The sequence below is a fragment of the Limulus polyphemus genome, unplaced genomic scaffold, assembly GCF_000517525.1.
Source record: "Limulus polyphemus unplaced genomic scaffold, Limulus_polyphemus-2.1.2 Scaffold1052, whole genome shotgun sequence".
Classification (NCBI taxonomy): Eukaryota; Metazoa; Arthropoda; class Merostomata; order Xiphosura; family Limulidae; genus Limulus; species Limulus polyphemus.
This window is the reverse complement of record NW_013666662.1, coordinates 38473-51824: the sequence shown is the minus strand read 5'-3', so window position 1 is coordinate 51824 and position 13352 is coordinate 38473. Positions and strand designations below refer to the sequence as shown.

The 13352-nt window shown below is 31.4% G+C and overlaps 1 protein-coding gene across 4 annotated transcripts in view; it reads left to right on the top strand.

Moving 5' to 3' along the window:
• The window catches only part of LOC106461885 (protein O-linked-mannose beta-1,2-N-acetylglucosaminyltransferase 1-like), a 91811-nt gene extending 79148 nt beyond the window's left edge, over positions 1–12663 (top strand). For 3 of the 4 annotated variants that reach the window (XM_013921751.2, XM_022388962.1, XM_022388963.1), the window contains 6 exons: positions 1014–1058; positions 4613–4676; positions 5397–5468; positions 8013–8054; positions 8923–8990; positions 11106–12663. In XM_013921751.2, the coding sequence (XP_013777205.1) occupies positions 1014–1058; positions 4613–4676; positions 5397–5468; positions 8013–8054; positions 8923–8990; positions 11106–11178 (364 nt within the window). In that variant the 3' untranslated portion in view covers positions 11179–12663. The remainder of the gene's footprint in view (positions 1–1013; positions 1059–4612; positions 4677–5396; positions 5469–8012; positions 8055–8922; positions 8991–11105) is intronic. The other variant, XM_022388964.1, reaches the window with a different exon arrangement.
• The last annotated feature ends 689 nt before the right edge of the window (positions 12664–13352 follow it).

Below are 13352 nucleotides of genomic sequence, written 5' to 3'. Positions count from 1 at the left end.
TGACCTATACAATGAAATTATAACCACTTTAGACTTGAATTCAATATTTCTGTAGATACAACATAAAATCCTATTTGCCCAACCACTAGCAACAGTACACTGTTTGGATGGATTTAGAGACTGATCGACTATTACACCAAGATCTCTTTCCTTCATAACTCTATTAAGGTTATTCCCATCCAAGGTTATTCTGAATTTGCTCATTAGTTAACAGTATATTTACAGCAGCTGTACAAAAAACAACTTCTTCAAGATAAATTTTAAAAAGGTGCTCAGATGGGATTTGCTATTTGAATTAGAAAACAGTTTTTGGCTAGGAGAAAAATAAAGGTAGTAATTAACTTGAAATTCATTTAAATTGATTAGAAAGCAAGCAAGTTATTGCAGTTAATGCTGCAATTTTATAAAGCTATGTTGTTAAAACTTCACTAAACCCAGCTTGCATAGATTTTGAGAGTGTAAAAAATTACAGATAATTATATGTTACAGTTTAAATTCTGAAAACTGGCATATCAGAAACCAGTAGGCCTAAAATTTGCAATAAAAATCACTTGAACTGCAGATGTTTTTTTATTCTTAATTTGTCCATTTCAGATTAAAAATGCATTTTTTTACATACCTCTGATTTTGAATCTAAAATGAACTAGCGAAGAGGAAGTTGGGAAGGGAGAAGCATCTGCAGTTTATTAAACAACTTTTATCACAAGTGTTTAACAATCATATGTTTTAAATATGTATTAGTGTTATATTATAGGCTTAGAAAGAAAGATTCAGTGATAGCAGAAATCTGATATTTAAGTGACTGAATGTCATCTTTTTTGTAAAGAAGTATTGAATTTAAATTTCAACTAATTTCCACACGATACAGCATACTTCCCATGCCACTACTGAAACAATTGAAAAGTAACTTATGCAAACATTTTCAATTATTGTTAAATATAAGACAATGTTTAGAATAAATGCTATGCTCATTAGTATTTGTCCTCTTTAAAGTATTCTTTTTTACTTTGCAGTGTTAAAAAAGATAATTATGAAGCACAGTTAGAAGATCTATTAAGGTAAGCAGGGAGATTTAAAAGCTGGTTTTTAGATATGGTAGAAGTTAATTTTCAGTTTTGTTCATTTGACCATGAAAACAATTTTTTTTATTTTAATGGGTTTTTATTGTTTGTTTTCAGTACATGTTACCACTTTAATCATTACCTTTCTAAATATATATTTGTATATCTGTACACTTACATGATTAGTGTACAAATGTTTTTAATATATTAGAGGAAACTGTTATCTACATACTATACAATTCTAAAGATTTTAAAATTAGTTTTTTTAGTTTATGGGAAAGCTGCATGTTAAGATTACAGATAATGAAAGAAATTATAATAAGAAATAAACATATGCTGATTTATTATATTAGTATAATTCTAGCAAATCAATATTAGGTTTATAAGCAAACTAATATTTCAGAGATAGGTAAAATACAAGTCATTGAACTTAATAAAAAAAGTTTATTTCTAAAATAAATAGATTCACTGTATTGTTTTCATGAAACATTATATCATATCATGGTGTGTGTATAATATAATCTTTTTAAATTAAAAAAAAAAAGATGAACAAACTAATTATGTTATGGTAACTATGACTTCCAACAATGAAAATTAACACTGTAGAAATATGGCTCTTGGGGATGAATAGCAACGATAAAGCCTTTATTGTACAAAAAGAATAGAACAGAAAGACTTGCTTTTCTGAAAGCACATGTATCCTGTGTTTGAAATAGTGGCACAATGTGCTTTGAACAGACAATTCTAATTTTAAATTGTTTGATATCTACTAATCAGCACTTACATATTTGTCAAAGAGTTGGTGAGAAGTTGCAGATGGAGCAGCTTTTTCTATCAATCAAGCTTGCAAGAGGCTCTGTGAATGTTTGGGGTGCAATATCTGTGAATGGTGTTGACTGTCTTCACAAAAGTGATATAATCATGGATCAGCATAAATAGCACAGTACATTAATTACTCAATCATGGAAAGAAGCAGATTTAGTAGAATTTCATATTTCAAAAAAGATAATGACTGGAGACACACTTCCAAGAAATTTTTAGTTTATTTGGCAAAGAAAAATAGCTCAGAATGGCTGCCACACAGTCCAGGCCTTAATCCTGTAAAACAAGTCTGGGATTTGCTAGATCTTGTACCTGACAAAAGTAACAACTGTACAAAATAAAGCCTGTGAACACAGCTTTGAGAAATATGAAATCATATTACACAAGAGATTTTATGAAAACGTACAGAGAAGTTGACTACATGAAATATTAGTGTTAAAAACTCATAGATGGTATTTATATAATAATCTTATATATACAAAAGCCAGTTCTCTTTTAGTAATGCTCTGTTCATCTGTATCGCTTATCAACAAACCTGTGAATTGTTATTGTTGTCTTAAGTATGTATGTAATACTTCAAACGTTCATGAAGGCTAACTTGAATTCCACTTTTTTTTAGATTGTTTTACATTTTCCTTAAGCATATATTTAGCTTGAAATTTTGAAGTGTTTTATGATTTTTAAAACATCCAGAGGTTAGTGATCATAATTTGTGTGTTTTTATTAGGTTTTCATGGAGTTGTTTAGTTTTGTTATTACTTTTTTAGATAAAATATCTGTTCTTCGTCTTTTCTCCCAAATATATTACTATTAGTCTTTACTAATGATGGTACTTGAAATTTATTTTTAGGTTTAAACTGTGTGATAGAATTTTTAAGCTTTTCATAAATTTATATAAAAGCCATTTGTAATTATTGTGTATGTGTGTAATGCTCATATTACGAATCATTTTAAATTTAAGTTCCCACTGTTTTTATTAATTTTTCAGAGTGTACTTAAATTGTTTTTTTTTCACAATGTGTGATTGTTTTTCTTTTGTGATGAAGGAGGGAGTTTGGTGAAGAAATCTCACTGAAGGGATGGGCTCCTGGGTTTATTTTTTACAAACTTCCTACCTGTCATTTTTTTTATGGGTTGGGCAAAACTAGTTGTATAACAGTTTCCTGTAAGGTTATTTTACAATAATTCCAAACTGACTTCCACAGGAAGTCAATGGCTATTTTATGTGTAAAATGACAATTGTTTAAGTGTGTGTGTATATATATTTGATTGAATCCTGGATTTGTTTCCTGACCATACCCCCAAACTGAAAGTTCATACATTGAAATTGTGAGGCCCTTAATTTGCATTGCATGCTAAAATTGGTCTGATTGAGATTATACAGTGCAGAAAATGCCTCATTTAGGTTAAAGACATCATCCTTCACCTGCAGAACTTAACAGGGCTGTTAGGATGCTGCAGGAAGGCATGACTCAATGCAGGGTTGCTGCTGCTCTTGGCACATCCAAAAGTGTGGTGGCCAGGGCCTGGAACAGATTCAGATGGTTTGGCAGAGTCAATAGGAGACATGGTGGAGGAAGGAGAAGACTAACAACTTCACAACAAGACCGCTATTTGACATCCAGGTTTGAAGTAATTGCTTTGCTCTAGCTGTTAACCTTCATAACTCCCTCCAAGATGCCACAGGAGTCTGAATGTCTACACAGAAAGTGTGCAGACACCTTCATGAAGCTCATTTGAGAGCTAGACATCCTGCTGTTCATGTTCTTTAAGCTGACAGCACAGACTAGCTTAGTTGCAGTGGGCTAGAGAACACAGGAAGTGGACTTCTGCAACATTGGATGGCTGTACTATTCATTGAGGAGTCCCACTGTTGTGTTGCCTTTCTTGACAGACACAGGACAGTTTGGAGACAACCTGGTGAGTGCAATTTGCCTTCGAATGTCATCGAACATGATTGCTTTGGAGGAGGCTCAGTCATGGTTTGGGGAGGCATCTCAATTGTAGGCCGTATCAACCTTGTAATCCTCCAAAGTGGAAGGCTCACTGGCCTAAGATACAGAGATGAGATCCTTGCACCCATTGTTCGTCCATATGCAGGTGCAACATGGCCAGACTTCCTGCGTGTGAATGACAATGTACATCCACACCATGCAAGGGCAGTGACTGCCTTCCTGGAAGCTGAAGGAATTCCCAGGATGCAGTGGCCAGCTAGGTCTCCTGCCCTTAACCCAACAGAGCACATCTGGGAGCAGCTACAGACAAGGTTACAAGCTCATCAAGCCCCACCAAGAATGCTCCAGAACCTGGAAACTGCCCTTATTGAAGAACAGCAACAGATTCCACAACAACAATTGGTTAATCTGATCATGAGCACGCTCAGGCATTGTGCAGTACTCATTAATGCTCGAGGTGGTCAAAAGTCTACCGAAATTATCTTAGCAGTGAATTGGACATTTCTTTCAGTGACTGTTGATTTTGAAATTTTTCTTGTTAACACTGTACCACAGGGTGCATCAGTTCCTCAGGCTCTGATGTTCAAGTTAAATGTTACAGAATTTAGTAAAGTATAAAAATGACTTACCCAGGTGTTTTTCTTCTTAAAATGTTCAATCTATACATACCAATGTGGTAGGTTTTGACATATACTCAAAATAAAACATGATCTCTAGCAAATGTTGACTACTGTATATATATATATATAAACACATAAGATATTCACATTTTAGGAAAGCCATTGTTTTGGACCATAGTAAATCACCATGTGAGGATAATTTTATACCTGATACAAAGGTAAGAAACTTTTCTTATTTAAATAAAAAGTAATTCAGAAAAAAAATAAGTACCTGGAAAGGAGATTGTGAAACTACCATAACTTTCATTTATTTTGAATCGAACATGTTTGTTTTTAAGCATTTTGTTTATTATGATATTTGTGGTAGCTTTTCATATAAACATTCCTATGACTTAAGTAATGATACAAAATAAAAAAAAAACAATTTTTGCATCCTGTATTTTAATGAATTGTATTCACTATCAATTTCTTCTCTAACTTAGCAGATGTGAAACTATTCATATGAAACAGCCGAAAAATTATATAATTAATTGTGAGGTTAGATAATCAGTCAAAATTGTTGTTTACTCTGTAGCTGACTCTTGAAGCTTTTTCACCCCGAATTGTATAGACATATGATCTAAACATGTATCATCTAATTGTTAAGTATTCATCAAATTGGAAATCTTTATATATATTTGCACAGAATATAATTCCTTAATTTTTAAGGTCAAAGGCTTACAAGTTTGATGTTAAAACTCCACTTTTGAGGAATTGCTTGAAAAGGAAAATTGTGCTGCATCCTTAATACCTTTCAGGACATTCTTATTCTCTCTGCAGTACTTATTGTGGTGCCATGGGCATACTTAAACTTGGACTTTCCTCAAAACAAAAGATCACATATACATTTGTGTGTACCTAATGTATCTCTATTAACTATTCTGTGTTTATTTTGACAGGGAAAAGTGTATGTGATGTTTATTAAAATGAATAATCATAGGGATTTCACCTCATGGCTTCAAGTATCAAAAGTAAGTTTATTATACCTTGTAAATCAGTTTTGAGATACTGATATGTCAAGTGTAACTCTAATGGTCACTTTTTATTTTTGGCAAGTAACATGGAAACTTTTAATACATGAATGTTATATATATAATATGTGTTAATTTTAACAATGTCTTCATAATATGTTGAAATCTTTTATGATAAATTGCTTGTTAATTTGCAACGGCAGAAACATTTACTAAGCATGAAATAAAAGAAAAGGTTTTTAAATGATAAGAATATTTTTTCTTTTATGGTAAAATCAAAATAATAGAAGAACTATTTTGAAGTACTGATTCATCTGTGGTGGAATGTGTAACTTGAAAGAAGTTGTTATAAATTAATGTAAAATGTATAATAGTGGTTTGTGGTGCAGTGTAGCAAGGAAAAAAAAAAAACAGTTTAGTTGATGCTATTATAGTTATTAAAAATACCTAACCTTTTGTTCAGTTTTTGCCCATAAACATTTAATGGTATGTTGGTGAAATAATATTCAAGAATAGCAAATCCTTGGTCAAAGATTTGCATGTGTTAGATTAGTAAATTGCTGACCAATTGAACCCATTTTTTATATACTTAATTATTTTTCCAAATCTTCGTATATATGATATTCCTATGTTACAAACTCATTGTTATCTTTGTCATTTTCTGCAGGTAATAAAGATTCTGTACATTAATGTTTTATATTATTGTGTTGTTAACTCAGTAATTGTTTCCATAAGGCCTAGAGTTTTCAATGTTATTAAAATAATTGTAAGACCTGAATGAAAACTATTCTAATTCTAACAGTACTTTATTAAGTAGTATGAATCTTTTGGTATGAGGATTGTAATCTTCATTGTCACACTTTGGTATTATTTAAAACTGATTCAGTAAAAAACGCATATGGTTTATTTTGTAGCAAATTCTCAATATATTCAGGTTTAGTTGATTTAGTTATTATTAAAACTGTTTTCAAAACCAGTTTGTTTTTTTTGTCATTATATAAAATAATTCCCCTCTTTTTTATTGTGTGTGTGTGTGTACATAAATATATATCCCTCAGTGGGACAGTGGTAAGTTTATGGACTTAAAACACTAATATCTGGTGTTCAATTCCCAGTAGTGGACACAGCAAATAACCCAATATGGCTTTTCTCTAAAACAGAAAAACATAAACTAAGAATTATTTCTAATTTAAGGACTTTTTCCAGTTCAAACACTCAAAACTGTGGATTTTGCATTATGTTATATAATGAGTTTGGTTTTTCAAAATAATGCTGTAAAAAGCAAAATATTGAATTAGAATCATAATCTTCACAATATTTTCTAATAGTTATTGGTCGAACATGCTAAAATGACTTTTTATAATCATTTTATATGTCTTTGCAAAGTGAGGGTGCTTGGCTAGCCATACAGATTTTACATTGAAGAACTGAAAGTATAAGGAGCTACTTTTAATAGCTCCTGTGCTGCCAAAGGCAGCTCAATCTAGGGGGTCTGGGGGCATGCCTCCCAAATTAATATAATAATATAATTTACAGTTGCTATAAAAGTCAAATATGTAAAAATGGGGGTGCTACAGCACCCTTGGTTCCAATTCCTGTGGATCCCATTGACTTAAAATTGGTGCTAAATTTTTTTACCTTTATCATAGCAGCTTATAGAATGGCTCTGAGTTTTTCAAGTACAGACTTTTAGGTCATAAATCAATCATCTCTTGACCGATACGAGATCTAATTACAATTTGGGACTTGGGAAGCAAGACTCTCTTGACTGATGTATTTGAACATGCCCAAGGTCTCATAGATTAATTTATTCTAATCCTGCCTAAAAAAATTTTGATTTGAGGGTAAGCTGGTAGAGATCCTGAGGATTAATAAAATTGAATCAGGTACAGGTGTGCCCTATGCTTGGTATTGTTGGTACACAAAAATATAGTTAATAAATAGGAAAGAAAAGTCTTATAGGTTAATTTACTCTAATCCCCCCCTAAAATAATTTCTTCAAGTACCACGGCTATTGAGGATTCTTCTTGTTTCTGTTTATTTCAATGAAATACTAACTTTTAATCACTGATCTTCTATACAAGCACAAAGTAAAACCTGTGGAATATAATGTCTCATTTTATAACTATTTGCCACAAATAGATAAATAATTCGATAGTAAGTAAAACTGTGTTTTTAAAATTAACTACAAGTAATCATTGTATATATTTTTAATCATATGTATCTTGTCATTTTCTCAGTTTTAAACTTTGTTCTTCTTATCTATCAACCCCCCAGTGGCACAGCGGTATGTCTTTGGACTTACAACGCTAGAATCCGGGTTTCAATACCTGTGGTGGGCAGAGCACAGATAGCCCATTGTGTAGTTTTGTGCTTAATTACAAACAAACAAATCTTATCTATCAATTAACACTTTCTTCTTTAATTAGTTGTTCTTTACATTGACAGCTGCATGTGATATACAAATGTATGTTGAGTTTTTCAGTGTTATAGTTATTGTTTTATAGATCTTTGACAATACATGATTATTGGATCTTTTGACAGTGTTTTAAGGTTTGGGACCTTGATGCTAGGGGTTATCATAAAGTAAGTAATGTTTCTTTTTCATTTAGTAATGATACATATAAGGTAAAAAAATAGTAACTTTAGTATTGTTATCTGTTTATTAAATAACATTTGAAAGAGAAGCTCTCACTTTACATTTATTTTCGTCTATTATGAATGTTGTTCCTGTTTCTCTGTGGTAGTCAATTTTTTGATATCTTGGTACTCCCCCTTCTAGTTCTCATCACACAAACATATTCTTGGATAAACCGTTGTTTTGTAAGAAGTACAAGAGGATTTCATACACACATCAAACACCCTCTTTAAATAGTTACTTTTTAAAGTTTGGAGATGGCTTGAATGGGTAGTGAAAGAAATTTTATTACAAATGTACAATATTTCGACAAGCTTATGTCATTATCAGATGTGTAATGATGACATAACCTTGTTGAAATGTCGTACGTTTGTAATAAAGTTTCTTTCACTACCCATTCAAGCCATCTCCAAACTATATTTTCTAAAAAAGTAGGTTCCTCATCATCAAATAGTTACTTTTTATTCATATGTTTTCAGGCTAAAGCTGTTGCTTATGATACTGATTTCTTTTTCAACCACCAACAATGATCCTTGTCTTAGGTATCTGATATAAGTTTTGAAATTAAATTACTGATCAAGATAATGATATAGCTTAATATGTACAAGTAAAAATCTTTAGTTACTTTCCATCATTAGTTTACTCAGACAGGAGTTGAAAAGGTTTATTCTATAGAAATGGGTCAATCTTGCCAACTCTACAAAGGTCTGTAAAACCTAAAGCCTAAATCATGTATTGTAAGAATCATGTCATCATAGTTTCTCTTTTTGCTGTTAATATTAATTTAAACCTATTTCCTTTATTATTATTATATAGAGCATGTGGAGAATGTTTATGAAAGGAAATCAACTACTGATAGTTGGAGTGCCAAATTCTCCTTACTCGTAAGTATATGTCTTTATAATAGCACACAAGTACTCAACTTTTACAGTACTTTACAGTGACTATAAACTGCTAAATTCCTTACCACATTAGTGTTCAAATTTCCTAAATGTATTAATTTTGTACTTTTCTCATGTATTTGTTTTAATAACTGAATTTCTAATATTGATACTTTTTTACTTGCTTGATGAGTTTAGTACTCATCTTGCAACAACGTTGTTTTTTCTAAAGTTGCTTTCAGAAAATAGTTTCATGAGGTGTGTTGCCATACTTTTTAAGTCGCATTAAATAAATAGGGCTGGTTAGTTCAACAGCTAATATTAGTGGCTACATTTCTTATGTACATTTAAAGCCTCTTTTACACTATATGTGATTAGTGCTCTCTCAATATGGCCTTCTAACATAACTTTCAAGAAATAACGTTGATTGCTAAGTGCAATGTATAAGACATGCATCTCAACTTCTGAATCCATTTCAAATAACTAGTGCTGTTAGTACAGTACATAAGAATAATATCCTTGTCTGATATGTAATTTTGAAGCTACTTTAGGTAAACAGTGCAAATCACCACCCAGTCATACTCATAAATGTTAGTGCCCCCTTTTCTTACATACTTTTGGGTCACTTTCAAGAAATTATGCTGGTTACTACAATATATTAGGCTAAAGTCTTTCTTCCATAAGTAATAATGAAGCCTCTTTCCAGAGGTAGTTCTAGTTATAGAGTAAGAAAGGGTAGTTAGTACCTTTATCTCATTTATTTTAGAAAATAATTTAGACACTATTTCAAGCCTAGTTTGTTCTTTTTTTTTTTTCTTAGAGTCCCTCAAGCTCATTATTTTCTCAAGGTATAAATCCATATTTTGACTCCACTAAAATTGATAAGTATCATAGACATGAAGTCAAAATAGAGATTTGTAGCTTGAGAAAATAATGTAGACACTATTTACATCCTAGTTTGTTTCCATTTTTTAGAGTTCCAAGTTGTAGGTTTGAAAATATAATCTTTGCAGTTTGATTCAACTTGTTTCTGTACTTTTTTGACAATCCCTATTCTTCTTTTTAAATTAACAATTTTTAATTATTTTGTCATATATAAATTTTACAAGTCACTTTTAATGCCATGGGCTCAAAGATTAGACAGACATTGTTCATTTGAGACATTATGGAATACTGTTGAGATTATTTCTTTCTGTGTTAAATCATTTTGGAGGGTTATTGTTCATTACACAGGTAAAGATTAAGCACTAGAGAATGAGTGTTATTGGTAAATTTTTTAATTGTTTAATTATTTCAGTAGGCTTGCACCAAAGGTTTTAAGGTGCAGCACATGAAGGGTACTATCCTATATAAATATTACAAGCCACTTTTGGGCAGCAGCACATGTATATATAGGGTATGAAATGAGGCCAATTATCATATCTATTATCCCTTTCAAGATGGGTCACCAATATTCACAGTTAGTTTCTGTAGATACTCATCAAGTACCTCTTTTTATTTAAAGTTCTGTTCTTTCTGTTTTAGCAAGATGTGAATATCAAATAATTATATTATGTAAACATTTTTCAGTTTCCAGTGCAGTTTTATAATGAAATGCATAGTGGATTTTTGACAGTAGATTCTACTATAAGATTTTGTATTCTTTATTGGTCTTGCTTGTGATACTGTTATTTTACATTCTTAATTAATTGTGTGTTTCTACTAGTTTAGAGAGTTTATCATCTTGTAGAAGTATTCAAATTACTTAGTTTATAGTTACCTATTAATAAAATTATTCAACACCCACCTAAATAACACAATTTTCACATTTAATTATTAGAAAGGTAAGACGTTTGAATCTCATTATTTCTAGATTTTTATGTTCTTTCATCAAACAATAATCAGTTATTCTTAAAAATTAGTTTAAAATTATTACATTATATCTTCACAGCATACATATTTGTAACTTAACTTTAACATAAACTGAGAAAATGTTTGTATTGTAGAAATTTCATATTACATATTTCTGTTGTTTTGTTCTTTTAAAGTTCAAGATTTTTAGATTGCATAGCATATTTTAAATTATTTTATATACGTGGGAACTCTCTAAAGGTCAGAATTTTGTGTTCTTTCATCCAGAATCTTCAAGCCTTCCCAAGTCACACCAATTCTTCTAGAAAATCACAAAATGGATAGAAACAGGATACGATAATTGAAAAAAATATAGTGAATCCATTTCTTCATTACAGTAGAAAAATAGATTTTGAAACATTTCAGACATACTGAAATGTAATGTGTCATAAGTCTCAGTACTTATAGGTATAAGGAAAACTGAGTTTGATCTAGGCTTTCATGGAAATGATCTCATGATGTTGAGCTTATAAACAAAATACTGAAAAGCACTGTTGTTCCACGTGCACGTTTTTGTGATAGGTTGTGAGTTAGAAAGGACTGGAGGGATTGAAGGATTGAGGAACAAAGAATAAAACAAGGAAGCTCAGAGGAGCTGAAAAATCAGTTTAGAATTCTTAATTTTTGCAACATACTAAATATTTTAATTTGAGCTGAGAAAGTGTAATGTGTTTACTTTATACATGTAGTATACAGTGTCCATGTAGTTTTTGTGAGATAAAAGTATTGTGGTCGATGAAATATTCAGTAGCACCTTATAGGTTGTGAAGCAAGCCAGGAAACTAAATGTTTCACACTTTCGCATTATCGGGCATGCTTGTACAAATAAAATAAAACTAAAAATCTCCAGTTTGTATCTTATGAGATTGTATAATTATTGCAGTTTATTCTATTGATCCTTAAAAATTGACTAGAGTGTTTGTTTTACATGCTTGAAGATCCAATTTACACACTGACTGACTGCTTTATTAGGATCCTGCCTAACATTGGATTGGACCAGGCTATATTTTCCTATGATAACCACCTCCAATCAGCAATTCCACAAGACACCAGAGTGTTTTTCAACAAAAGCCCATTTGTTAAGAGTATGGTCTACAACTGGTTCATAGACACTGGAAAAATATTATGGTGGGAAAAACATTCAGGTTTACCGAAAGAGGGTTGTTTGAGTTGAGGTACATTGATGTTGGTCAAGAAAGATGACTGAAATCACTCTTACACTTGGGCCAGTCTTAGTTGATATAAGCCTAGTTGTTTATTGCAACATCATATCAAAAAAGCCCTTACCTGCTAGGGTGGAAGTGCAGCTTTATGAGATAATTACAGTTGGCAATGATTTTTGACTACATGCTGGATGTTATTCATCCTTTAAAAGAATAATAAAAAGAAAACTGTCACAATAACATTCCTCATGCAATTGCACCATCTCCAGCACTATTGAAATAATGCAAGTAGAGTCAAGTGCCTTGTGAGTTTTTCATTAGTTTACTTTATCATGAGTACAAAAATAAAAGTGAAATGCAACTAACAAGACAAAATTATAATTTTATGTTTACAGTTAACTGATATGAATGTTATTTGTATTGGATATAACTGATATTTAAATCCCTTTTACTTATAGTACAATGAGAGATGTATACGTCTCATGATCTTTGGAGGATTCAGTCAATTGGGACACAGTCCCAATGTTGCACATTACAAACTTGTCCAGTTGTCTTTTCTCTTAGTCTGTTTTCGTGAATTTGTGGCTTCAGTTCTTCCGAGTAGTTCACATTCCCTTTCAATTGCCTTTGTTGAAAAACTGATGTGTCTGATGATAACTGTAATTTGGACACTCACATATTGCTCTTAGAATTTCTGAGAGAAAACGTTTACATATATTAACCATCATATCACTAATTTTCTGCATTTACGGGGCTCAAGTAGTCACCTGATACAAAAAAAATGATCAGCCTGTTTTATAGATGCAATTGCACAGAGTTTTCTGCAAATATATGTGTGTGGAGGGGCTTCTAATAAAGTGACCAGTCAGTGTATGAGAATTCAAGCTTAAAACTTTACAATGAAACACTGAGAGATCAGGAATAGTTAAATCTGAAAAATAATGATTTATCATTATATTAATTTGGGTGGTGTATTGATAATGATAAAAATCTAAACTAACAAATTGTAAGCATACTCCATATTTTCCTAAGCACCTGTGCCCGAATCCTTACACTTTTATTTGATGTGTAAGGCTATGACAAGTGTCCTAAGTTATTAAAAAATATGTATGATCCAGAACAAGACCTGACTGTTACAGGTACAAGTGTAAGTTGATTAGATTATTCATCTCGGATACTGAAATGATAAAATTGGCCAGTGGTACAGATCTATAAATATAAAAAACAAACAAATTAATTACATCAGAATTTTAAATTCCATATTTACTTAATAATATTTAAGTTCTAAATAACGTTTTCAGTTACCTATATC